This window comes from Sapajus apella, unplaced genomic scaffold (assembly GCF_009761245.1).
Source record: "Sapajus apella isolate SASKATOON/1434 unplaced genomic scaffold, GSC_monkey_1.0 scaffold37, whole genome shotgun sequence".
Taxonomy (NCBI): domain Eukaryota; kingdom Metazoa; phylum Chordata; class Mammalia; order Primates; family Cebidae; genus Sapajus; species Sapajus apella.
In genome coordinates this window covers 20,619,432-20,645,639 of record NW_022436977.1, presented here as the reverse complement: position 1 = coordinate 20,645,639, position 26,208 = coordinate 20,619,432, and the positions used below count along the sequence as shown (strand labels likewise).

Sequence of the window (26,208 nt, the reverse complement as noted above, 5' to 3'; positions counted from 1 at the left end):
ACTCCTAACCTCATGTAATCCGCCCACCTCAACCTCCCAAAGTGCTGGGATTACAGGCATGAGCCACCGTGCTCGGCTGAGTTGCATACATTTTAGACTGCTTGATATTATCCCACATACCACTGAAGTTCTGTTTAGTTTTTTGTAATACCTTTTCACCTTCAGTTTGTTTAATGTCTTTGATTTGTCTTCAAATTCATTGACTTCATTTTTGGCAGTGTTTAGTCTGCTTTTAAGCCCATTCAGTATATATTTCCTTTTAGATGTCGTACTTTCAATTCCAGGAGTTCCATTTGGTTCTTTTTTACTTCCCATTTCTCTACCAGATGTTCCCACCTTTTTCTTTAAATCCTTGAACATATATATACACAACCACACACATACTTATACACACACATATGTGTACACATACATATATATATAAACAGTTGTTCATAAGTTCTTGTCTGCTAATTTTCACAAGTGGATCGCCTCTCCATTTGTTTCTGTTGATTCCTTTTTTTCTTGATTATGGGTCATTCTCTGCTTTTTTGTATATCTAGTAATTTTATTATATACTTTATGAGTATTACATTTATGAGTTTCACCTTGTGCATACACAAACTGGGGCTTGGCCAAAGACCCAAGGGGAAATCCCCATACAGATTTCTGCCCTCTGTTTCATCCCACACTGCTTCCTCCTCTGTAATATTCTTTCCTGCAAATTCTAGCCACCTTAGCAGGCCAAACTCTGATGATCTCTGTCTCCTCTGCTCACAAAGACTACCTAGTCATATATATATCCCTTCTTTTAAGATCATGGTCTTGTGCTGATGGTTGTACAGTGTTTACAAACAGCTGCCTCATGTATTTTGTCTGCCTTTATAATTGTTTAGGGAAAAGTAAATCCAATACTAGTTAGTATGTCATCGCTAGCAGTGGAAGTTCATATTGTCCTTTTTAAATTAAATAAATTGATCTCAAAGTTTAAAAGAAACTCAACAATTCACAGACCATGTCTCAGGAGCCATATTAGAACATCTTTTAAATACTGTATGTAGATGTTTACCTATATTTCATGGAGGGCTGAGATGGTCCCATTAACCAGTATTTCAGCAAATTTCAAGTGCATTGTATCTGTTCATATACACAGAGCAAAGAAAGAATGTTATATCATTGTTTTGTATTTAATGTTTATGCTTCAGAATGATTAATATTACTTCATCTCTTTCTAGGAGTTTTTATGGTCATTTGCTGATCTGAGTTTCAGTAACTTTCCAAAACGTTACTATAAGTAAATATTCATCAGGACTCTGAAGTGTGAGTCAACCATATAATCAGGAGGCTCAGTAAATTGATCATAGCTGGTCAATAAATGGATTAGTTTTACATGTAAATTGTAAAACTAATCAGATTGTTTTCTCAAGCTAAACCTTAGATTCTTTTTCATGCTAAGGATACTTTACTTGACAGCTCTAAATACTGCAATATGTAGTGATCACCAACTATTTGCTAGGCTTGCCTCATAATCCAGAGGAATATATTCTCACTTAGTCCCCACATTGATCATGCAGGGTCAATGGCATCATCTCTGTTCTATAGATGAGGGTTGAGGCTTAGAAAAATTAGAAACTAACCCAAAGTTATACAGTTAATAAATTACAGAGCCAAGATTTGACTCTCTAAAAGAGAAAATCTGGTCTAACTCCAAAGCTCATGTTTTTTATTCTTTTATCCTCTTGGCTGTGCAATAGAACCACCTTTGGAGCTTTCAATAAGTATGGAAACCCATGTGCCATTCCCATATTCAGTATGTCAGGGGTAGTATCTGTAATATTAGAATGCAGCCAGAGTTGAGGACCACTGCTTTTCAGTGCCATACTCCTTCTCTATAGTCATAGGCACTGGATCATGAAGCCCTGCTAGTCAGGAAATTGGAAGTCTCAACAGTTTTGAGATTATAGCCCTGTTGTTAGAGTAAGAAAGTGAGGCCGGGCGCTGTGGCTTATGTCTGTAATCCCAGCACTTTGGGAGGCTGAGGTGGGGGGATCACCTGAGGTCAGGAGTTCAAGACCAACCTGGCCAACAGGGTGAAACCTCTTCACTACTAAAATACAAAAAATAAACTGGGCATGATGGCAGGTGCCTGTAATCCCAGCTACTCCGGAAGCTGAGATAGGAGAATCACTTGAACCCAGGAGCTGGTGGTTGCAGTGAGCCAAGATCGTGCCACTGAACTCCAGCCTGGGCAGCTGAGTGAGACTCCGTCTCAAAAAAAAAAAAAAAAAAAGAAAAAGAAGATGAGAGGAAAAGGCAGGGTCAGTTCTTTTTTGGCTCTCAGAGTAGAGGCTGCAACTGAAGCTTAATAGAGAAGTGGAGGATGATTAATCCTGTTTTGTTTTGTTTTTGAGACGGAGTCCTGTTCTTATCACCCAGGCTGGAATGCAATGGTGCAGTCTCAGCTCACTGCAGCCTCCGCCTCCCAGGTTCAAGTGATTTTCCCAGGTTCAAGCGATTCTCCTGCCTCACAGGCGCCTACCACCATGCCTGGCCAATTTTCGTATTTTTAATAGAGACAGGGTTTCACCATGTTGGCCAGGCTGGTCTAGAACTGCTGACCTCATGATCTGCCCACCTTGACCTCCCAAACTGCTGGAATTACAGGCGTGGTCTTCAATGAAGAGGACCAGGTTAAAATATAAAGAGAGCTGTTCTATTTATTTATTTTATTCTATTTTATTGAGACAGAGTCTCGCTCTGTTGCCCAAGGTAGAGTGCAGTGGCATGATCTCAGTTCACTGCAACCTCCGCCTCCTGAGTTCAAGCGAGTCTCCTGCCTCAGACTCCTAAATAGCTGGGATTACAAACACACATGATCACACCCAGCTAATTTTTGTATTTTCAGTAGAGACAGGGTTTCGCCATGTTGACCATGCTGATCTTGAGCTCTACCTCATGATCCGTCCACCTTGGCCTCCCAACATGCTGAGATTACAGGTGTGAGCCACCATACCTGGCCAAGAGCTGCTTTAATGTCGTAAATCATTGTCATTATATTGTTTGCAGCCTACTCTGCATCTAATTTTCCCCACACTTTCATTGTTTTCAAGCTCACATTTGCTACTGTTTTTTTCTTAATTTGTTTGAGGAGTATTCTTAATTTGACCTAGCACTTTCTTGTCTGAAGAATTATAGGCTGGGCACAGTGACTCATGCCTGTAATCCCAGCACTTTGGGACGCCAGGTCAGGAAGATGGCTTGAGAACAGGTGTTCAAAAATAGCCTGGACAACATAGTGAGACCTTGTTTCTACAACAAAAATTTTTTAGCAGGTGTAGTGTCACATGCCTATGGTGCCAGCTACTCAGGAGGTTGAGGTGGGAGGACTGCTTGGGCCAGGGAGGTTGGTGCTCCAGTCAGCAATGATCACACTGATGCACTCCAGCCTGAGTAACAGAGCAAGACCTCTCAAAAAAAAGAAAAAAAAATGCTCATCATAAATTGTTTATAATGATAAATTGAAAACCATGGAAATCTTACAGGGAGGGTTCATTAAATTTGTTATATTCATAAAAATGTAATATGTAGCCATTAAAAAGGATGATGTTGAGCTATATTTATTGACATGCAAAGATATCTATGTTGTTTTTTGTTTTTGTTTTTTAAGACAGTGTTTCCCTCTGTCACCCAGGCTGGAGTGCAGTGGTGTGATCATGGCTCACTGTAGCCCTAGCCTCCTGGGCTCAAAGGATCTCCCATCTCAGCTTCCTGAGTAGCTGGATTACAGATGTGTGCCACCACACCTGGCTAATTGTTTTTACTTTTAGTAGAGACAAAATCTTGCCAGGTTTCACAGGCTGGTCTCAAACTCCTGGGGTCAAATGTTCTTCCTGCCTTGGCTTCCCAAAGTATTAGGATTACAGACATGAGCCACTGTACCCAATCTGTATCTGTGGTTTTTTTTTTTTAACTAAAAAGAAGACAGATTACAAGAAAGCAAGTATAACATAATCTCATTTTTGTGGAGGAAAAAAAGACATACTTGTATGTGTATACACAAGTATCTCCTATACAAAATTGAGGGTAAGTTTAATAATTACTTCTTTTTTTTTTTTTTTGAGACAGAGTCTTGCTCTGTTGCCAGGCTGGAGTGCCGTGGCATGAGCTCGACTCATTGCAACCTACACCTACCAGGTTCAAGCAATTCTCCTGTCTCAGCCTCCAGAGTAGCTGGGACTACAGGTGCCTGCCACCACACCCAGCTAATTTTTGAGTTTTCAGTAGACATGGGCTTTCACCATATTGGCCAGGATGGTCTCTATCTCTTGACCTCATGATCCACCTGCCTTGGCCTCCCAAAGTGCTGGAATTACAGGCGTGAGCCACTGTGCCTGGCCTAATTACTTCTTTTTTTAATTTTTAATTTTTGTAGGTATATAGTAGGTGTTTATATTTATGGGCTTATAACTATTACTCTGGCCTCTGGGAAGTCCTCTGAAGTATTATATCCTAGTTATAAATAAATACCTTTCCCCTTAGTTCAACAAAAACAATGCTGGAGTTTTCTAAGAGGAATTTTTCAAGGAAACAAAAACAGGAAAGTAAACAAAAGGCAAAGTAAAAAGCATAGAAATCAAAGTGTTTACAGGATACACACTGTTTTTTCCTATGTTAGTAAATGTCTGTCCACCAACCAGTTAAGTTGTTACAGTTTATGGGGCTCTAAAGTTTTTGGGAGCTGGGTGTCTCATGCCTATAACCCCAGTACTTTGGGAAGCCAAGGTGGAGTAATTGCTTGAGGCCAAGAGTTTGAGATCAGCCTGGGCCACAAAAAATAAAAAATTAGCCAAGTGTGGTAGCACAAGTCTGTGGTCCCACCTACTTGGGAAGCTCAGGTGGGAGAATCACTTGAGCTCAGGAAGTTGAAGTTGCAGTGAGCCATGATTCTGCCATTGCCCTCCAGCTTGGGCAACAGAGCAAAACCCCGTCTCAGAAAGTAAAAAATAAAAGTAAAAGTCCTTGTGACTCTGCCAGCCAGGCTGGAGTGCAGTGGCATGATCTCAGCTCGTTGCAACCTCCACCTCCCAGGTCCCAGCAATTCTCATGCCTCAGCCTCTCCAGTAGCTCAGATTACAGGCATGTGCCACCACGCCTGGCTAAATTTTTTGTATTTTTAGTAGAGATGGGGTTTTGCTATGTTCGTCAGGCTGGTTACACTCCTGGCCACAAGTGACTCACATGCCTCTGTCTTTCAAAGTGCTAGGATTACAGGCATGAGCCACTGCCCTGGGCCCATTGTAGCAATTCTACACATCTCTCCAGCCAAAGCTATGAAATTGAGAGTTTTGATTCAGCACTATCATTTGGTAATATTGTAGAAAAAATGGAATGACATAGAAAATATGTATGAAATAAAATAAGATTATAAGATAATATATATGGCCGGGCGCGGTGGCTCAAGCCTGTAATCCCAGCACTTTGGGAGGCCGAGGCGGGTGGATCACGAGGTCAAGAGATCGAGATCGGGCCGGGCGCGGTGGCTCACGCCTGTAATCCCAGCACTTTGGGAGGCCGAGGCGGGTGGATCACAAGGTCAAGAGATCGAGACCATCCTGGTCAACATAGTGAAACCCCATCTCTACTAAAAATACAAAAAATTAGCTGGGCATGGTGGCGCGTGCCTGTAATCCCAGCTACTCAGGAGGCTGAGGCAGGAGAATTACCTGAAACCAGGAGGCGGAGGTTGCGGTGAGCCGAGATTGCGCCATTGCACTCCAGCCTGGGTAACAAGAATGAAACTCCGTCTCTTACGGTGGACCGAACCGACCAATAAAACGCGATCTGGGTAGCAAGGGGGAAAATCCCTCCCAAAGGAAAAAAAAAAAAAAAAAAAAAGATAGTATATATGATGTAATCCTAATTTTAAGGTATACAGTATAATGCACAGGAATAAAAAAATCAAACATACCAGAGAGATACTCTCCAGATAACAGTAGTTATCTTTAAGTGGTAGTACTACAGTTAAATTTTAATTTATTTGCATTTTTTGTATTTCTAAGTTTTCTATAGGAACACATTATTAAAAAGTATATTTTTAGGCCAAGCACAATGGCTCATGCCTGTAATCCTAACACTTTGGGAAGATGAGGCGGACTGCTTTTACTCAGGAGTTCAATACCAAACTGGGCAATAAAGTGAGAGCTCATCTCTACAAAAAGTCCCAGCTTCTTCGGAGGCTGAGGTAGAAGGATTGCTTGAGCCTGGGAGGCAAAGGCTGCAGTGAGACAAGATCACATCACTGCACTTCAGCCTGGGTGACAGAGTGAGACCCTGTCTTAAAAAAAAAAAAAAAAGGAAGAAGGAAAAACATATATACATATACTTATATGGGTTCCATAGTGCTACTCTATTGCTGTTATCTCAGTTCTAAACTCTTCTGAGTGTTTTATAAGGGCCCTTTTTAATCTTGCTTTGTTCTGTGTATCCAAAATCAGTTTTGCCTCAAACAGTAACTTTGTTTTTGAGCAGGAAGCATTATTATATAAAGCTAAGGATACGAATGATTACTTCTTTTTTAATAATGGAGGAAACTCTCTCTGTCTTCTAGTTTGTTTAGAGCTGGGCCCAGCTAGGGTCCAAAAATGATCAACAAATTTGTAGATTATCATTGCCTTCTGTTTCCAAATGTATCTACCAGATGCTTACTGTCCTCAGAGTCTGTTAGCAAATCAAAATTGTATTGTTAAAGTTGGCAAAATGCTGCTCTTTTAAGACGTTTGTTGATTGTAGTTATTTAGCTATTCTGTGTGCAGAAGTGGGTGATGGTATTGCAGATGGCAGTAGGCATAAGAATATAGGAGCACAGTGAGATTCAGAAAACCTCAACTTTCTGTAAATGTGAGTGGTGTGTGTTCTTAGAGTGAATTTAAAATGTTGGGGGTCCTTAAGCTTAGAAAACGGTGTAATAATAAATGAAATATAATCATTGAAATAAACTTTTAATGATTATAAAAATAACCCAGGCTGGGTGTGGTGGCTCAGTGCCTGCAATCCCAGCACTTTGAGAGGCTGAGGTTGGTGGATCACTTGAGGTCAGGAGTTTGAGACCAGCCTGGCCAACATGATGAAACCTCGTCTCTACTAAAAATACAAAAATTAGCTGGGCATATTGGTCCACACCTGTAGTCCCAACTACTTGGGAGGCTGAGGCAGGAGAATCAGTAAACCCAGGTGGAGGTTGCAATGAGCCAAATCACACCATTGAACTCCAGCCTGGGTGACAGAGAGAGACTCCCTCTCAAAAATGATAATAATAATTGACCAAGTATATATACTAGTTAGGATTAACTAGACTGTGATGTATTAATAGACAACCCCCAAATTGCAGTGGCTTAAAACAATAAAAGTTTATTTATTTGTTTATCCTATAGTCTCAAGCAGGTTATATAGCTTTTTTTGCAGCTCTCCTCCATGCAGTGACCCCTTCCATTATATTAAATGAAAACATACAGCATTGTCTCTGTGACACCTAAGTTTTAGAGGAATACAATGTGTTACTAACCATATCTTATAGATGGGGCTTTCTGTTTTTTTCTGTTTATTTGTTTTCTTTCTTCCTGGTTTCCTTCTTCACTCATGCCTCTGTCATGTTAAGCTGCCCAGAGATAAAATGGAGTGAGTGGTAGTGAGTGAAAAACCATTTTTTTTCCTGTTGATTTCATTTCTTAAGAGAGAAGAAAGTCCCAACTATAAGTATGTACATCTTTGCACCAAACTTAAATGTTCTGTCTTCAGAATAAAAACTCATTTCATTGGATAAGTCATATTTATTCTTAGTTATTCAGATTTTAAATAAAACCTAAATATGACTAATAATGACTATGTATTTTTAGTAGAGATGGAGTTTTACCTTGTTAGCCAAGCTGCTCTCGAACTCCTGACCTTGTGATCCACCCACCTCAGCCTCCCAAAGTGCTGAGATTATAGGCATGAGCCACCGAGCCTGGCCCATTTTATTTATTTATCAAATCTTTGCTGAACTTATCTTACATGCTACGCACTGTTCTATGTGTTGGGAATATAGTGGTGACGAAGACAAAGTTTGTACTGTCATGGAGCTTATATTCTGGTCAGAGTTATTGGTCAAAAAAATTTGTGATGGGGCCAGGCATGCCTGTAATCCCAGCACTTTGGGAGGCTGAGGCAGGCGGATCACCTGAGGTCAGGAGTTTGAGACCAGTGTGACCAACACGGTGAAGTGCCATCTCTACTAAAAATACAAAAATTACGGCCGGGCGCGGTGGCTCAAGCCTGTAATCCCAGCACTTTGGGAGGCCGAGGCGGGTGGATCACGAGGTCAAGAGATCGAGACCATCCTGGTCAACATGGTGAAACCCCGTCTCTACTAAAACTACAAAAAATTAGCTGGGCATGGTGGCGCGTGCTTGTAATCCCAGCTACTCAGGAGGCTGAGGCAGGAGAATTGCCTGAACCCAGGAGGTGGAGGTTGCGGTGAGCCGAGATTGCGCCATTGCACTCCAGCCTGGGTAACAAGAGCGAAACTCCGTCCCAAAAAAAAAAAAAAAAAATTAGCCGGGCACGGTGGCAGGCGCCTGTAATTCCTGCTACTCGGGAGGCTGAGGCAAGGTAAAATCACTTGAACCAGAGAGGCAGAAGTTGCAGTCAGCCAAGATCACACCATTGTACTTCAGCCTGGGTGACAGAGTGGGACTCCATCTCAAAAAAAAAAAAAAAAAAAAAAAAATCTGTGATGGATGGTCTATAAGGATTACAAAATTAGAATACACATCATAGAATTAGTGCAATGTAAATTGATTCATGGTGGGGTTTTTGTTTGTTTGTTTGTTTTTGAGATGGAGTCTCACTTTGTCCCCAGGCTGGAATGCAGTGGCATGATCTCAGCTCACTGCAACCTCTGCCGCCCGAGTTTAAGCGATTCTCCTGCCTCAGTCTCCCGAGTAGCTGGAATTACAGGCACCTGCCACCGCGCCCGGCTAATTTTTGTATTTTTGGTAGAGATGGGGTTTTACCATCTTGGCCAGGCTGGTCTTAAAACTCCTGACTTCATGATCCATCCACCTTAGCCTCCCAAAGTGGAGGCATGAGCCACTGCGCCTGGTCCTCATGGTGGTGTTTTTTTAGAAATCCTAGTATCAGTGGGAGTAATATGGATTTACTTTTTTCTTATAGCTTTAAGGAAGCCTCCTATTTCAGTTTCTCAACAAGAAAGTCATCAAGCAATCTCCCATCTTCCAACTGGACAACCTCTCTCCCCAAATATTCCTCCAGGTATGAAGTCTTATTCTTATAATTCCATTTGAAAACCAATTTACTATTCCTGTGCAGTTATATAATGTATAAAATATATCACCAAGCAGTGTAGTAAAATAGAATTTTTTCTTTGAAGTAATGTTATATATGTTTTAAGACTAGTAAAAGCTCAGAGAGAAATAATCATCTGAAATTTCACGTTATCTGGTGAATTTTTACAGTCTTTTCCTTAAGAACAGAAGTATTATTTATTGTGCCACTTTGGGCTATATTCTCTTTCCTCTCTGCCTGCTATACAGGTTTAGCTTCTTCAAAATGTGTTCAAATTTATCTCATAGAGGCCTTCTATAAATTACTATGCGCCCCTATATTAAATTGTTTACTTTGTACTTATGAATATATTTATTCCCTGGATACTTATTCAATTTTATAGAAACATTTCCCTTAAATGAGAATAGATATGATTGAAGAGACTAGCTTAAGGGAGATGATGGAAAGGAAAAATGTCAGAGTGGCATAGGATGTTTTGAATCCAAAATTAAAGTCTTTGATGAGGATAAAAAGGGAGGTGGGGGAAAGTGAGGTGGTATCCAGTAGATAATGCTAAGAAAGAATCAAGAGTCAACACTTGTAAGTCACTGTGTAGATGAAGATTACTTAGAGAATAGAAATTTCAAAAGCCTTACTGGATTTTGGAGATTTCTGATAGAGATACAGAATTTGGAGGAAGGAAAAGATATGGGTATCATTGCTATTCTGATCTATGAATTTCTACTGTATTTCTTTTTGGTGAGTAAGTTTATAACCATTAGATGGAGATAGTTACCTGGGAATGATCAGTAAACCTCCCACAGCTAAAATCACATAGATTATAAGATTTGATTAAAAAAAAAAAAAGCAGGCCGGGCGCGGTGGCTCAAGCCTGTAATCCCAGCACTTTGGGAGGCCGAGGCGGGTGGATCACGAGGTCAAGAGATCGAGACCATCCTGGTCAACATGGTGAAACCCCGTCTCTACTAAAAATACAAAAAAATTAGCTGGGCATGGTGGCGCGTGCCTGTAATCCCAGCTACTCAGGAGGCTGAGGCAGGAGAATTGCCTGAACCCAGGAGGCGGAGGTTGCGGTGAGCCGAGATCGCGCCATTGCACTCCAGCCTGGGTAACATGAGTGAAACTCCGTCTCCTCAAAAAAAAAAAAAAAAAAAAAAAAAGCTCTGTGGCTACCTAATGTTAAACAACAGTGTGTCTTAGCTTTCTAAAGCAGATCTTGTGAAATTCATCTTTAAAGATTAAATAAATTATGTTCTTTTAATTTGATGTTTTTATTCCACAGATTCACACGTAAACCACAATGGAAACCCTGGTACTTCAAAACAGAACCCTTCCATTCCTCTTCAGCGTTTAATTCCAGGCTCAAACTTGGACAGTGAACCCAGAATTCAAACAGATATACTAAAGCAGGCTACCAAGGATAGACTCAGTGATTTCCATAAATTGAAGCAAAGTAAGAATCAATTGATGAATATTATGCTAAAAATAGTTCTTTAAATGTAATATGAATTAAGGTCTTCATTATTCTGATCCTTAATAAATGTAAAGTGGAGTTATATGTATTTAAAGAGAAGGTATGAAAGTGTCAAAATTTAAAGGAAATGTAGGTTTTAAATGGATAGATCCTATTTTAAAGAAAACTTTAAAAAGGTTCTCATGTTCTCCATTGTTAAATAATAAATTTCAGGTTAGTTGACTTTTTTTAAAAAATGCAGTTCTTATGAATATAAACTTCTTTGGAGAAATGAGGAAAGATATATTTTGATAAGCTAACAAGTGAAATCTTTGGTTACTTTGATGAGGAAGGAGAGAAGATAAATAGTTTTGAAAAATGGAACATTCTGGTAGAAGCGTATACTGTAGGAAGACTGTCCTAGTGGATTGCTCAATACTGCTTCCTGCTCCTGTCCCTTCAATTGGAGTTTTCCTCATTTAGATGTTAGAAGTGTAAGAAAAAATTCTGGTAGTAGAATTTGAGGCAGGAGAGTGTCCCTTCGATCAGCTTTGTTAAACTGTACTTCCTACCATCAATTCTGAATAGACTCCCAAAGTGTAACAGGGAAAAGAAAAAAAAAAATTCTGAATATACAGAATCTTTCAAAGCTTCGGTTTGTCTTTGGTTTATTTATTTTTAATTTTTGTCAATCACCAGGAGTAGGATCACGTCCTTGGTTTTTATGATGGCTTCTGTCTATGGTAGCAACTGTGCAGAGCACTAGTTAGGCACTTATTTGTAGAAAGGTTGCTTATAAGCTAATAATTGAACAATGTTATATTTGTGAATTTATTGAAGGTATTTTATTTATTTATTTATTTTTATTTATTTATTTTTAGAGGCGGGGTCTCACTTTGTTGCCCAGGCTGGTCTTGAACTCCTGGGTTAAAGTGATCCTCCCCACTTACCCTCACAAAGTGCTGGGATTACAGGCATGACCCACCACACCTGGCCTATTCAAAGTATTTTTGTTGGTCTTGTAACAGTTATTCAAATTTATTCATATATATGAATGTATAGTTTGCATGAGTTTAATTGGCTTTCCTTTCTTGAATTTTTTTTTCTATTTTCTTCAAATAGAAATTCTTTGATATTTTAAAGCATATCTGTGTATCTTGACCAAAATATTGTGTGAAAAATATTTTTATTACAAGGATTTAGCCAACATTTTAAATATAATGAAAAAATATTTCCTCAAAATTGGATTGGGAGATTGGCTTTAAAACTTACATCTCGGCCGGGCGCGGTGGCTCACGCCTATAATCCCAGCACTTTGGGAGGCCGAGGCAGGTGGATCACGAGGTCAAGAGATCAAGACCATCCTGGTCAACAAGGTGAAACCCTGTCTCTACTAAAAATACAAAAATTAGCTGGGCATGGTGACGCGTGCCTGTAGTCCCAGCTACTCAGGAGGGTGAGGCAGGAGAATTGCTTGAACCCAGGAGGCGGAGGTTGCGGTGAGCCGAGATTGTGCCATTGCACTCTAGTCTGGGCAACAACAGCGAAACTCTGTCTCAAAAAAAAAAAAAAAAAAAAAACTTACATCTCAACAAGAAGAGGTAGGCGTACAGTAAGAGCATAACAGATAAAATATCTTAATTTGATCATTTAAGATTTTCTCCTTTTTAAAAAAATTTTTTTTTAGATGAAGTCTTGCTCTGTTGCCCAGGCAGGAGTGCAGTGGCGCAATCTCAGCTCACTGCAACCACTATCTCCTGGGTTCAAGCAATTCTTCTGCTTCATCCTCCTGAGTAGCTGGGATTACAGGTGTGTACCACCATGCCCTGCTAATTTTTGGATTTTTTTAGTAGAGATGGAGTTTCACCATGTTGGCCATTCTGGTCTCGAACTCCTGATTTCAGGTGATTTGCCCACCTCAACCTCCCAAAGTGCTAGGATTACAGGTGTAAGCTACCATGCCTGGCCAAGATTTTCTTCTAAACTTATTCTATACATTTTTTAAATTGTTGCCTTATTTGTATATATTTTTAGCTGATATTTGGGTAAAGAAGGTGTTTGGAAATAATTGCTAGGGAATTATCACTCCACGATGATTTTGAAAAGAATCTAGACATGGTGGCGAGTGCCTGTAGTCCCAGCTACTCGAGAGGTTAAGGCAGGAGAATGGCTTGAACCCAGGAGGGGTTCAAAAAAAGAAAAAAGAAAAGAAAACAGCCTATTCAGTTTTAAACCCTCACTCCAAATTCTTTCCCATGTATCACTAATGTATATAGAGAGTTGAAATCAGTGCATGCACAGTTTTGTAATTTACTTTGACATTATTTCTTCTTTTGTTTTTTTGATGGAGTCTTGCCCTGTTGCCCAGGCTGGAGTGCAGTGGCACAATCTTGGCTCACTGCAACCTCTGCAACTCAGGTTCAAGTGATTCTCCTGCCTCAGCCTTCCACGTAGCTGGGATTACATGTGCATGCCACCACGCCCGGCTAAATTTTTTTGTATTTTTTCTTAATAAAGACAGGGTTTCACCATCTTGGCCCAGCTGGCCTTGAACTCCTGACCTTATGATCCACCCACCTCGGCCTCCCAAAGTGCTGAGTTTACAAATTTTATGTAATTTAAATTTTTATTAATATATATACATACATAGACACACATATATGTATGCATATGCATACATATATTCTGTTGTGCTTAGGCAATATAGTTTACTTAAGTCTCCTCTCTTATTGTTTCTTTTTCTTTCCTTTTTTTTCTTTCACATGACACCGCAAACCTTTACACACATCTCTTATTGTTTAGGTCATTTCATATTTTCTTGTTGTAGCTGTCATGATTACTGCCCCTCCTACCCCGCCACCCAGTTATTTCCTCTTCCTCCTACTTTGGGTGTTCCTTTTAAAGTATCGCCTTCAGAATGAAATTACTGGGTCAAAGCACTTGACTAGCTTTATAGCTCCTGTTATATATTGTCAGATTGTTCTCTAGAACAGTTTTACAGTGTCACTGGAGTTATTTAAGTTTAGCAGTTTCTCTGTGGCCTGGCCACATTGATTTTTATCGCTTTTATAACATATTTAGAATATAACGTTTCCTTAAAAGTATTTTAATAAGCATTTACTTTTTGATGGCCTATTTTTATGTGAGGAATTTTATTGTAATTATTTCTTGGTATATAATCTGTGCATCAGTTTTGACCACTTAGCCTGAGCACTTTGTAGATTGGTCCTATTTATTTGTATCAACTCTTTTCTTTGTTTCTTTTCTTTTTTTTTTTTTGAGACAAGGTCTCACTGTCACCCAGGCTTGGACTGCAGTGGTGCAGTCATGGCTCACTGCAGCCTTGACTTCCTGGGTTCAAGTGATCCTCCCTCCTCAGCTTCCTAAGTAGCTAAGACCACAGGTGTGTATCATCATACCTGGGTAATTTTTAATTTTTTTTTTTTTTTGTAAAGATGAAGTCTTGCTCTGTTGTTGAGACTGGTATTGAACTCCTGGGCTCACACGATCCTCCTGCCTCAGCCTCCCCAAATCCTGGGATTACAAGTGTGAGCCACCATGCCCAGCCCCATATCAAGTCTTTATAGATAATTCAGATTTATCACAGTTTTCTTCTTCTATTGTCTTCCCTAATATAAGACCTTATTATGCTTTTCATGTAAAAGAGTTTTTTAATTAAAAATAATTTTTTGTTGTGATAAGTTACACATAAAATTTACCAAAATGTATAATTCAGTGGCATTTAGTACATTCACAAAGTTGTACAAACTATCACCACTGTAGTTCCAGAACATTTTCATCACCCTGAAAGAAAACTCTATTCTCTCCTACCCACAGCACCTGGCAACCACTAATTTGCTTTTTTCTCTCTATTCCTTTTATATTAAATATCCAAAATAGGTGACTCTATGGAGTCAGATGGCTGGGCTCAGTGGCTTATGCCTGTAATCCCAGCACCTTGGGAGGATGAGATAGGTGGATCAAGGAGATGAGGTCAGGAGATCAAGACCATCCTGACAAACGTGGTGAAACCCCGTCTCTACTAAAAATACAAAAATTAGCCAGATGTGGTGGCATGTGCCTGTAATCCCAGCTACTTGGGAGACTGAGGCAGGAGAATCGCTTGAACCAGGCAGTTGGAGGTTGCAGTGAGGGGAGATTGCCCCACTGCACTCCACCCTGGGTGACAGAGCAAGACTCCATCTCAAAAAAAAAAAAAAAGGGAATCATACAATATGTGGCCTTTTGTGTCGAGCTTTTTTTATCTAGCATAATTTTTTCAAAGTTCGACCATGGTGTAACATGTAGCATGTATCAGTATTTTATTTCTTTTTATGGCTGGATAATATTCACTTGTATAGATATATTTTACTTAATTAATCTGTTGATGGTACGTATGGGTTTTTTTGTTTGTTTGTTTGCTTGCTTTTGCTACTGAATAGTACTTCTATAAACATTTATGTACAAGTTTTATTGAACACTTGTTTTTAATTATTTGGGTATGTACCTAGATGTAAAATTGCTGAGTCATATGATAGCTCTATGTTTAGTTTTTTTAGGAACTGCCAAACCATTTTCCACAACAGCTGTACCATTTTACATTCCCACCAGCAATGTATGAGTTCCAGTTTCATCACATGCTCATCAGTCCGTCCGTCCGTCCTTCCTTCCTTCCTTCCTTCCTTCCCTCCCTCCCTCTCTCCTTCATTCATTTATTCATTCATTCCTTCCACCATGTAGTGCATATGAAGTAGTCTCTCCTTATGGTTTTGATTTGTATTTCACTAATGACATTGAACACCTTTTTTTGTGTACTTTTTAGCCATTTGTATATCCTCTTTGGAGAATTATTCTTTTAAGTCCTTTGTCCTCTTTTAAAATTTATTTTTAGAGACAGTCTAGCTTTGTCACCCAGGCCAGAGTACAGTGGGACAGTCATAACTCACAGCGGCCTCAAACTCCTGAGCTCAAGCAATCTTCCATCTTCCTGCCTCAGCTTCACAAGTAGCTATGGCTACAGACATATCCTACCATGCCTGGCTAATGTATGTATTTATTTTGTAGCTTCTGTGGAGATGGGGTCTTGCTGTCTTGCCCTTGCTGGTTTCCAACTCCTGGCCTCAAACAATCCTCCCGTCTTGGCCACCCAAAAGCATTGGGATTATAGGTATGAACCACCAGGCCCAGCTCTTTGCCAGTTTTTATATTGAGTTATTTCTCTTGGTTGTTGAGCTTTTATTTTATTTTATTTTATTTTTTGAGATGGAGTCTCTCTCTGTCACCAGGCTGGAGTGCCGTGGCATGATCTTGGCTCACTGCATCCTCTCACTCCCTGGTTCAAGCAATTCTCCTGCCTCAGCCGGAGATGCCGAGTAGCTGGGATTACAGGCACGAGCCACCACGCCAGGCTAATTTTTGTATGTTTAGTAGAGTAATCAGATTTATGATTTGCAAATATTTTTGCACCGTCTATGGGTTGTCTTTTCACTTTTGATAGTGTCCTTTAATGCACAAAAGTTTTCAATTTTGATGAGATCCATTTTATCTGATTTTTGTTTTTGTTCATAATTTGGGTATCATATCTAAGAAACCAGTGCCAAAATCATGGTCATGAAGATTTGCCCTTGTGTTTTCTTCTAAGACTTTCATAGGTTTAGTTGTTATATTTAGGTCTTTCATCCATTTAAAGTTAGTTTTTGTATATGGTTTGAGGTAAGATCTAACTTCATTCTTTTGTATGTGGATACCACTTGTCCGAGTACCATTTATTGAAGACTCTTCATTTCCCATTGAACAATCTTGGTATTCTTGTCAAAAATCTGTTGACCACTGATATGTGAATTTATTTCTGGATTATCAGTTCTGTTACATTTATTTATATGTCTATCATATGTCTATATTATGCCAGTATCATACTGTATTGATTGCTGTAACTTTGTAGTAAGTTTTGAAATTGTGAACTGCGTCTTTCAACTTCGTTCACCTTTAAGATTATTTTAGCTATTCACGATCCCTTATAATTTTATTGTAGGATCTGCTTTTCCATTTCTACTAAAAAGGCAGTGATATTTTAAAAGGACTCGTGGCTAGGCACAGTAGCTTACACCTATAATTCCAGCATTTTGTGGGGCCAAGACAAGAGGATCACGTGAGGCCAGGAGTTCAAGACCAGCCTGGGCAATGTAGCAAGACCCTATCTCTACAAAAAATTTAAAAATTAGCTAGGCATGTTGGCACAAGCCTGTAGCATCTGCTACTCTGGATGCTGAGTTGGGAGGATTGCTTGAGCCCAAGAGGTCAAGGTTATGGTGAGCTATGATTGTTTCACTGCACTCTAGCTTGGGTGACAAAGTGAGCCCTATCTCTGAAAAAATAAAATTAAAAAATTGACCAGGTACATGGCTCATGCCTGTAATCCCAGCATTTTGGGAGGCAAAGGTAGGTGGATCACTGGAGCCCAAGATTTTGATACCAGCCAGGCAACATGACAAAACCCCATCTCGGGCCGGGTGCAGTGGCTCACGCCTGTAATCCCAGCACTTTGGGGGGCCGAGGTGGGTGGATCACGAGGTCAAGAGATCAAGACCATCTTGGTCAACACGGTGAAACCCCGTCTCTACTAAAAATACAAAACATTAGCTGGGCATGGTGGCACGTGCCTGTAATCCCAGCTACTCAGGAGGCTGAGGCAGGAGAATTGCCTGAACCCAGGAGGCGGAGGTTGCGGTGAGCTGAGATCGCGCCATTGCACTCCAGCCTGGGTAACAAGAGCGAAACTCTGTCTCAAAAAAAAAAAAACAAAAAACCCATCTCTACAAAAAACACAAAAACTAGCAACATGTGGTGCCGTGCACCTATAGTCGCCATTACTTGGGAAGCTGAGGTGGGAGGATCACTTGAGCCCAGGAGGTAGAGGCTGCAGGGAGCTGAGATTCTGAGACTGTGACATTGCATTCCAGCCTGGGTCGCAGACCAAGACCTTGTCTGAAAAAAAAAAAAAAGAAAGACTGTAGATCACTTTAGAGAGCACTGCCATCTTAATATCAAGTCTTTCAATCCATGAATGTGGGATGTCTTTCCATTTATTTAGTCATCTTTAATTCCTTTCAGCAATGTTTTGCAGTTTTCAGTGCAAAGGTCTTGTGCTGCCTTGGTTAAATTTATTCCTAAGCATTTTACTATTTCGATGTCGTTGTAAATCAAACTGTTTTCTTATTTTTCCTTTTAGACTTCTTGGTAGTGCATAGAAATATGACTGATTTTTGTGTGTGTTGATCTTGTATTGCACAACTTTATACAACTTGACACAAAGGTCTTTATTTGTATATATTCAAGCATATTTACCTAGACTCTTATGATGATTTTCATTTCTTTTATATAAAATCATTTCTTTTATAAAAATATTTTTTAATTCTATCTGGGCATAAATATACTATTCAATTTTTTTTTCTTTCTTTTTCTTTTTTTTTTTTTTTTTTAAGACAGAGTCTTGCTTTGCTGTCCAGGCTGGAGTGCAGTGGTGAGATCTCAGCTCACTATAACTTCTGCCTCCTGGGTTCAAGTGAGTCTCTCACCTGACCAATATGGTAAAACCCTGTCTCTATTCAAAATACAAAAATTAGCCAAGCTTGTTGGTGTATCTCTGTAATTCCAGCTATTCGGGAGGTTGAGGCGCAAGAATCACTTGAACCCAGGAGTTGGAGGTTGCAATAAGCCAAGATTGTGCCACTGTACTCCAGCCTGGGCAACAGAGCAAGACCCTGTCTCAAAAAAAAAAAAGGAATTCTTGTGTTTATTCATCTTTGCTTTCCATAGAGTAAAAACTATGTAGTCATAAGAAAAATCTATTTTAGTTTAGTTATTTAAGAGACAGGTGGCGTGGCACAGTGGCCCACACCTATAATCCTAACACTTTGGGAGGCCGAGGCAGGTGGATTGCTTGAGCCCAGGAGCTCAAGACCAGCCTGGGCAACATGGTGAATCCACATCTCTACAAAAGATACAAAAGTTAGCTGGGCATGGAGGCATGTTCCTGTAGCCACACCTCCTTGGGTGGCTGAGTCGGCAGGATTGCTTAAGAACAGAAGTTCAAAGCTACAGTGAGCCATGATTGTGCCACTGCACTACAGCCTGGGTAAGACCTTGTCTCAAAAGAAAAAACAGAGACAGAGAGACAGAGACAAGGTCTTGCTATGCTGACTGACTGGATTCAAACTCCTGGGCTCAATTCATCTTCCTGCCTTAGCCTTCTGAGTAGCTGAGATTATAGGCATGCATCACTGACCCCAATGAAAATTCATTTTTTTTTTTTTTTTTTTTTTTTTTTTAGACGGAGTTTCACTCATGTTACCCAGGCTGGAGTGCAATGGCGCGATCTCGGCTCACCGCAACCTCCGCCTCCTGGGTTCAGGCAATTCTCCTGCCTCAGCCTCCTGAGTAGCTGGGATTACAGGCACGTACCACCATGCCCAGCTAATTTTTTGTATTTTTAGTAGAGACGGGGTTTCACCGTGTTGACCAGGATGGTCTCGATCTCTTGACCTCGTGATCCACCCGCCTCGGCCTCCCAAAGTGCTGGGATTACAGGCTTGAGCCACCGCGCCCGGCCAAAAATTCATTTTTTAAGTACAGTTTTGCTTTATAATTTTCTTTTTTGGCTTACAGTGTTTTTCTTTTGTTTTACACTTGCCAAATTTATGTATCTAAATCATTGTTCTCAAAAATTTCAATGCAGCCAGGCCCAGTGACTCACGCTTATTATCCCAGCAATTTTGGAGGCCAAGGCAGGAAGACCACTGGAGGCCAGGAGTTCGAGACTAGCCTGGCCAATATGTTGAAACCCCATCTCTACTATAAATACAAAATTAGCCATGTATGGTGGTGGTGCATGCCTGTAGTCCCAGCTACTCGGGAGGTTGAGGGGGAGGATCACTTGAATCCGGGAAGCGGAGTGTTGCAGTGAGGCATGATCACGCCACCGTACTCCAGCCTGGACAACAGAGTGAGACTGTCTCAAAAAATAAGTAAATAAATAAATAATAAAAGCACTTGTAGGTACAAAATGACATACTGTTAGAAAAAAGTTGAAAATTTTATTGAAAACACTATTAGAAAAATAGAGGAAGTCCTTAGACTTTATACAATTACCACTTTTTTTTTTTTTTTTTTTTTTTGAGACAGTCTCACTTTGTCACCCAGGCTGTACTGCAGTGGCACGATCATGGCTCAGTATAACCTTGACCTCTTTAGTCTCAAGGGATTCTCCCACCTCAACCTCCTGAATAGTTGAGACTGCAGGTGTGCACCATCATGCCCGGCTAATTTTTGTAGTTTTGTAGAGATGGAGTTTCACTATGTTGCTCAGGCTGGTCACAAACTCCTGAGCTCAAGCAGTCCTCCCACCTTGACCTCCCAAAGTGCTGGAATTACAGGCATGAGCCACCATGCCTGGCCTCACTACAAATTTTTTGGCTGCTTTAAATTTAGTCTTTTTGTTTTATAGCTTCATATATCATATTTATATTTATACAGAGTTGCATATTTTTGTAAATTTAATTTTATATTACCACATCATGTAAAAATGGCTAGGACATTTTGTGGCATGTTTCACCATAATTTGGAAGATGTATTTGGCTTAAACTTTAGAATATAGGTTATTTGGTAACACAAAATGTAGTTTAGGGATACTTCAAAGAAATAGACATCTTCCAAAATAGTTGAAACTGAAAATCCATGCAAGGCCCACCTGTTTGCCAGACAGGAGGGACATATCATTTGTACTTAGATGCTTTGAATAGAGATAAGAATTTACTTATTACGTTTACTTAAATGTTAGCTCCCATATTGAAAGTCACAAGGGTAGTTACTCCAAATAGTAGGGAGTGATTGTTGATCAAACTCCGTCTCGTATTGGCTTTTCTGTATAGCAGCAAGGTTTCATTTATTTAACAGTGTTTATTAATCATTCTGATCAGCAATGGAGAGGCAAGCTGGTGTATCACAGAATACCTGACCTTCCTTTACATATGTAATTTTTTGGCTGGGTGCGGTGGCTCATGCCTGTAATCCCAGCACTTTGGAAGGCCAAGGTGGGTGGATCACAAGGTCAGGAGATTGAGACCATCCTGGTCAACATGGTGAAACCCTGTCTCTACTAAAACTACAAAAATTAGCTGGGCATGGTGGTATGTGCCTCTAATCCCAGATACTTGAGAGGCTGAAGCAGGAGAATCACTTGAACCCAGGAGGCAGAGGCTGCAGTGAGCTGAGATCGCACCATTGCACTCCAGCCTGGGTGAGAGAGTGAGACTCCGTCTCAAAAAAAGAAAGAATTTTTAAAAGTATTTTACAGTCTCTGGTCCAGGTGGCTTAGTGAGTTCACCACTGATATATCCACCCAGTTCACACATATAACAAAAACAGATAAAAGAAGGAAAGAAAAGGTAAGATAAAAAAGATAAAAGAAAAGAAAGAACTAAAAATATATTCATAAGCTTAAAAACATGGTAACCATTTCAGTGCTCAAAAATAATAATAATAATAATAATTAGAACTTTTGAGCTTCAGGTCTGGAAAGGCAGTTATCCAGGAATTTGGCTCTTGAGAGCAACAAGGCCAAAACGGTGCCATTTAAAATGGGAGTCAGGCTTACTCCTTACAGCCAGACCTAATTATTGTCTCATCCCCTTTGGTGAGAGAAGCAGAAAATAAAACTATTGCTGACTGTCATCAAGGACCACAGCGTTTAGCAGCCTGAATCCTTATGGAGACACAATATTGTGACCATGCACTGAACATACCACCATTGGTTTTATACTGATGCTATTCCCAATAGCACCATAGAATAGAAACTCTGAAATGTGATTATAAAATCTCACCATAGACTGGGAAACTGGGTGAAAGCAACTTGAAAATGACTAGATAGGCCAGGCGCAGTGGCTCATGCCTGTAATCCCAGCACTTTGGGAGGCTGAGACGGGTGGATTGCCTGAGCTCAGGAATTGGAGACCAGCCTGGGCAACACAGTGAAACCCCGTCTCTACCAAAATACAAAAAATTAGCTGGGTGTGGCGGCATGCGCCTATAGTCCCAGCTGTTCGGGAGATGGAAGCAAGAGAATTGCAAGAACCTGGGAGGTGGAGGTTGCAGTGAGCTGAGATTGTACCACTGCACTCCAGCCTGGGCGATAGAGCGAGACTCCGTCTCAAAAAAAAAGAAAGAAAATGACTAGATAATATGAGCAAATACAAAGAGGAGAAAAGAGAAAAAAAGTAAGTATCTCCACACACTGAAAATTAGTAAAACAAAACTCCATTGATGTCAGGAGTTTGAGACTAGTGTGGGCAACTTAGTGAGAGCCTGTGTCTACAAAAAATTTAAAAATTAGCCAGGCATAGTGGTGCACACCTGTGGGTCTAGCTACTTGGGAGGCTGAGGTAGGAGGATCATTTGAGCCTAGGAGTTGGAGGCTGCAGTGAGCTGTGATCAGGCCACTTCACTTCAGCCTGGGTGACAGAGTGAGACCCTGTCACAAAAAATAAAAAAAATAAAACCCTCCAAAAACATGAAAAATGTTCATGCTGAGACAGCTATGTTAAAAAATGTTAATGCTGCTGACAAATCAACATTTGAAACATGAAAATAATTTTATGTAACAGTCTACTAAAGACCAGTATATTTAAGGGTGATCAAAGAAATAAATGAGGGAACAATGGTGAGAAAAAGAGATTAAGAAATAGATTAAGAAATAGGCTCCGTGGCTCACACCTGTAATCCTAGCACTTTGGGAGGCCAAGGCGGTAGATCACTTGAGGTCAGGAGTTTGAGACTAGCCTGGCTAACATAGTAAAACCCTGTCTCTACTAAAAACACAAAAATCAGTTGGGTGTGGTGGTGGGCGCCTATAATCCCAGCTACTCTGGAGGCTGAGGCAGGAGAATCGCTTGAACCCAGAAGGCAGAGGCTGCAGTGAGCTGAGATTGCACACTGCACTCCAGCCTGGGCGACAGAGTGAGACTGTCTCTAAAAAAAAAAAAAAAAAAAAAGCAGATGGCCAGGCATGGTGGCTCACGTTTGTCATCCTAGCACTTTGGGAGGCCAAGGTGCATTGGTCGCTTGAGCCGTGAAGTTCAAGACCAGCCTGGGCAACATGGCTAAACCCTGTCTCTACAAAAAAATACAAAAAAACTAGCTAGGCGTAGTGGCATGTATCTGTCATCCTATCTACTCAGCAGGCTGAGGCAGGAGGATTAGTTGAGCCCAGGAGGTCAAGGCTGCAGTGAGTGGTGATCGTGTCACTGCACTCCAGCCTGGGTGACAGAACGAGACTCCGCCTCAAAAAAATAAAAATAAAAAAATAAAAGAACAAGGCAGATATAAAAACAAATAGATATAAAATGCAGTTATACCATTTAGAAATGAAAACTATAATCATTGAAATAAAAACTCAGTGTATGAGATAGACCACGGACATAGCTGACCAAAAGAAGTTACTTGGAAGGTTATACTGAGATAGTTGGCAAGAATGTAGCACACAGTGGCAAAGAGACAGATACAAATTTATTATGTGACATATGTATATATGACAGAGATGTTATGAGACATAGAAGATGTATGTATGTTTAATAGAAGTTTTAAAAAGAGATTGGAGGAAATGGTGGGTAATCAGTACTTGAAAGGAATTTTTAAGGATGACTTTAGGTTTCAAGTTGAATATATCTGCTAATTATTAGGATAATGAAGAAAATTCTTGCTTTTAGACATCATAGGAAAACTTTAGAATATCAAAAAATAAAGGAAAAAATCTTAAGTGATACCAGAAAACATGGATTATTTCCAAGGAATGGCAGTTACATGGATAGGCACCTTTTCATCACATATCAAATCCAAAATGATAGTGGAATAATATCTTCAACATGATGATTGGAATATAGCTGCCAATATAGAATATTATCTGAATGAGAACAAGGAGAATAAAATGAAGATGTATTAGTTACACAGCACTAAGTTTACCTCTTATGGATGGCAATGAAAGAAGAGTACGGTTTACTTTTTGGTAAAAATAAAATTAAAAAAAAAATTCAGGAAAGATAATAGTGGTAAAACCTCATCTCTACTAAAAGTACAAAAATTATCCAGGCATGATGGCAGGTGCCTGTAATCTCAGCTACTTGGGAGGCCAAAGAAGGAGAATTGTTTGAGCCCAAGAGGCAGAGGTTGCGGTGAGCAACCACTGGACTCCAGCCTGGGCTACAGAGTGAGACTCCCTCTCAAAAAAAAAAAAAAAAAGGCAAGGCACAGTGGCTCACGCCTGTAATCGCACCACTTTGGGAGGCCAAGGCAGATCACCTGAGGTCCGGAGGTCAGGAATTCAAAACCCTCCAGACCAACATGGAGAAACCCTGTCTGTACTAAAAATACAAAAATCTAGCCAGGCATGGTGGTGCATGCCTGTAATCCCAGCTACTCAGGAGGTTGAGACAGGAGAATTATTTGAACCCAGGAGGCGGAGGTTGCCGTGAGCTGAAAATCATGCCATTGCACTCCAGCCTGGGCAACAAAAGCAAAACTCCCCATTTCATTAGCAAGAAAAAAGAGAGAGAGAGAAAGAAAAAGAGAGAGAAAGAAAGAGAAAGAAAGGAGGGAGGGAGGAAGGAAGAAAGAATAGTTTCACAAATGGGAGTGCAAATTGATCAAAGCTGTTGGTAAATTTAATTATCTCTTGGTTTAAAAAAGCTGTTGATTGATTGATTCATGGAGTCTCCCTCTCTCGTCCAGAATGGAGTACAGTGGTGCAATCTCGGCTCACTGCAACCTCCACATCCCTGGTTCAATCAATTCTCCTGCCTTAGCCTCTCGAGTAGCTGGGACTACAGGCGTGTACCCCCACACTTGACTAATTTTTGTATTTTTAATAGAGACAGGCTTTCACCATGTTGGCCAGGATGGTCTGAATCTCCTGACCTGGTGATCCACCTGTCTCAGCTTCCCAAAATGCTGGATTACAGGTGTGAGCCACCGCACCCAGCCTAAGAAAGCTAGTTGTATGTTAAGATAGAAAAGACACTAAGAGATAGTAGTAAAAGACAGAGAAAAGATGTTCAAGGATAAAATGAGCTAAAGTTCATGTCCTGTTCAGAAAGAGACAGGACAGGGAGCGGTGGCTCACTCCTGTAATCCCGGCACTTTGGGAGGCTGAGGTGGGAGGAAGGCTTGAGCCCAGGAGTTTGAGGCCAGCCTAGGCAACATACTGAGACTTTGTCTCTACAAAAAATAATAATATTAGCTGGGCATGGTGGCATGTATCTTTAGTCCCACCTACTTGAGAGGCTGAGGTGGGAGGATCACTTGAACCCAGGAGGTCGAGGCTGCAATAGGCTGTGATCATACCACTGCACTCAGCCTGGGCAACAAAGTGAGACTCTGTCTCAAAAAAACAAAGAGAAAAATAATGCTGAATACTTTCAACTTTTGTTAGAAAAATTTATGAAGTAGGTATGTTTGGAAATTAAGGGTCATCATTAAAAGAATAGAAATATAATGTATAACTTCCATCTAACAGTAGGTAGAGGAGAAGAAGGAATTAATATTGGAAAAAAAGAAAAATGCTCAAAGAGGAGAGCATAAACTTTAAAAGCAAATAAATAAGTTCAAATACTACAGTAGCCACACTAAACATAACCAGATTAATGTTATATGTCAGAAGGCCAAGGTTAAAAGAATATAAAAATAAAAGCTAGGGGTGTGGGGTGAAAAAAAATCCAGCTATATATGGTTTATAAATGACTTTTTTTTTTTTTTTTTTTTGAGATGCAATCCAGGCTGGAGTGAACTGGAGTGATATCAGCTCACTGTAACCTCTACCTCCCAGGTTCAGGCAATTCTCCTTCCTCACCTTCCCGAGTAGCTGGGATTACAGGCATGTACCACCATGACCAGCTAATTTGTTATATTTAATAGAGATGACGGGGTTTCACCATGTTGGCCAGGCTGTTCTCAAACTCCTGACCCCAAACTCCTGACCTTGGCCTCCCAAAGTGTTGGGATTACAGGCATGAACCACCTCGCCCAGCCTATAACTAAATTTTTTTTTTTGAGACGGAGTTTCACTCTTGTTACCCAGGCTGGAGTGCAATGGCGCGATCTCGGCTCACCGCAGCCTCCGCCTCCCGGGTTCAGGCAATTCTCCTGCCTCAGCCTCCTGAATAGCTGAGATTACAGGCACCCGCCACCATGCCCAGCTAATGTTTTGTATTTTTAGTAGAGACGGGGTTTCACTATGTTGACCAGGATTGTCTTGATCTCTTGACCTCATGATCCACCCGCCTTGGCCTCCCAAAGTGCTGGGATTACAGGCGTGAGCCACCGCGCCTGGCAGCTATAACTAAATCTTAAACACACAAAGAAAATGCAAAAATAAAAGCACTATGAAAGAT

General features: G+C 40.4%; 1 protein-coding gene across 6 annotated transcripts in view; it reads left to right on the top strand.

The window, feature by feature from the left end:
• GOLM2 (golgi membrane protein 2) overlaps nucleotides 1-26,208 on the top strand; it is a 119,146-nt gene that overhangs the window by 64,833 nt on the left and 28,105 nt on the right. For 4 of the 6 annotated variants that reach the window (XM_032297630.1, XM_032297626.1, XM_032297628.1 and 1 more), the window contains exons 7-8: nucleotides 9,190-9,288; nucleotides 10,604-10,774. In XM_032297630.1, coding sequence (XP_032153521.1) covers nucleotides 9,190-9,288; nucleotides 10,604-10,774 — 270 coding nt within the window. Of the gene's footprint in view, nucleotides 1-9,189; nucleotides 9,289-10,603; nucleotides 10,775-15,838; nucleotides 16,013-26,208 lie in introns of those variants that run through there. The other 2 variants (XM_032297629.1, XM_032297627.1) reach the window with 2 other exon arrangements.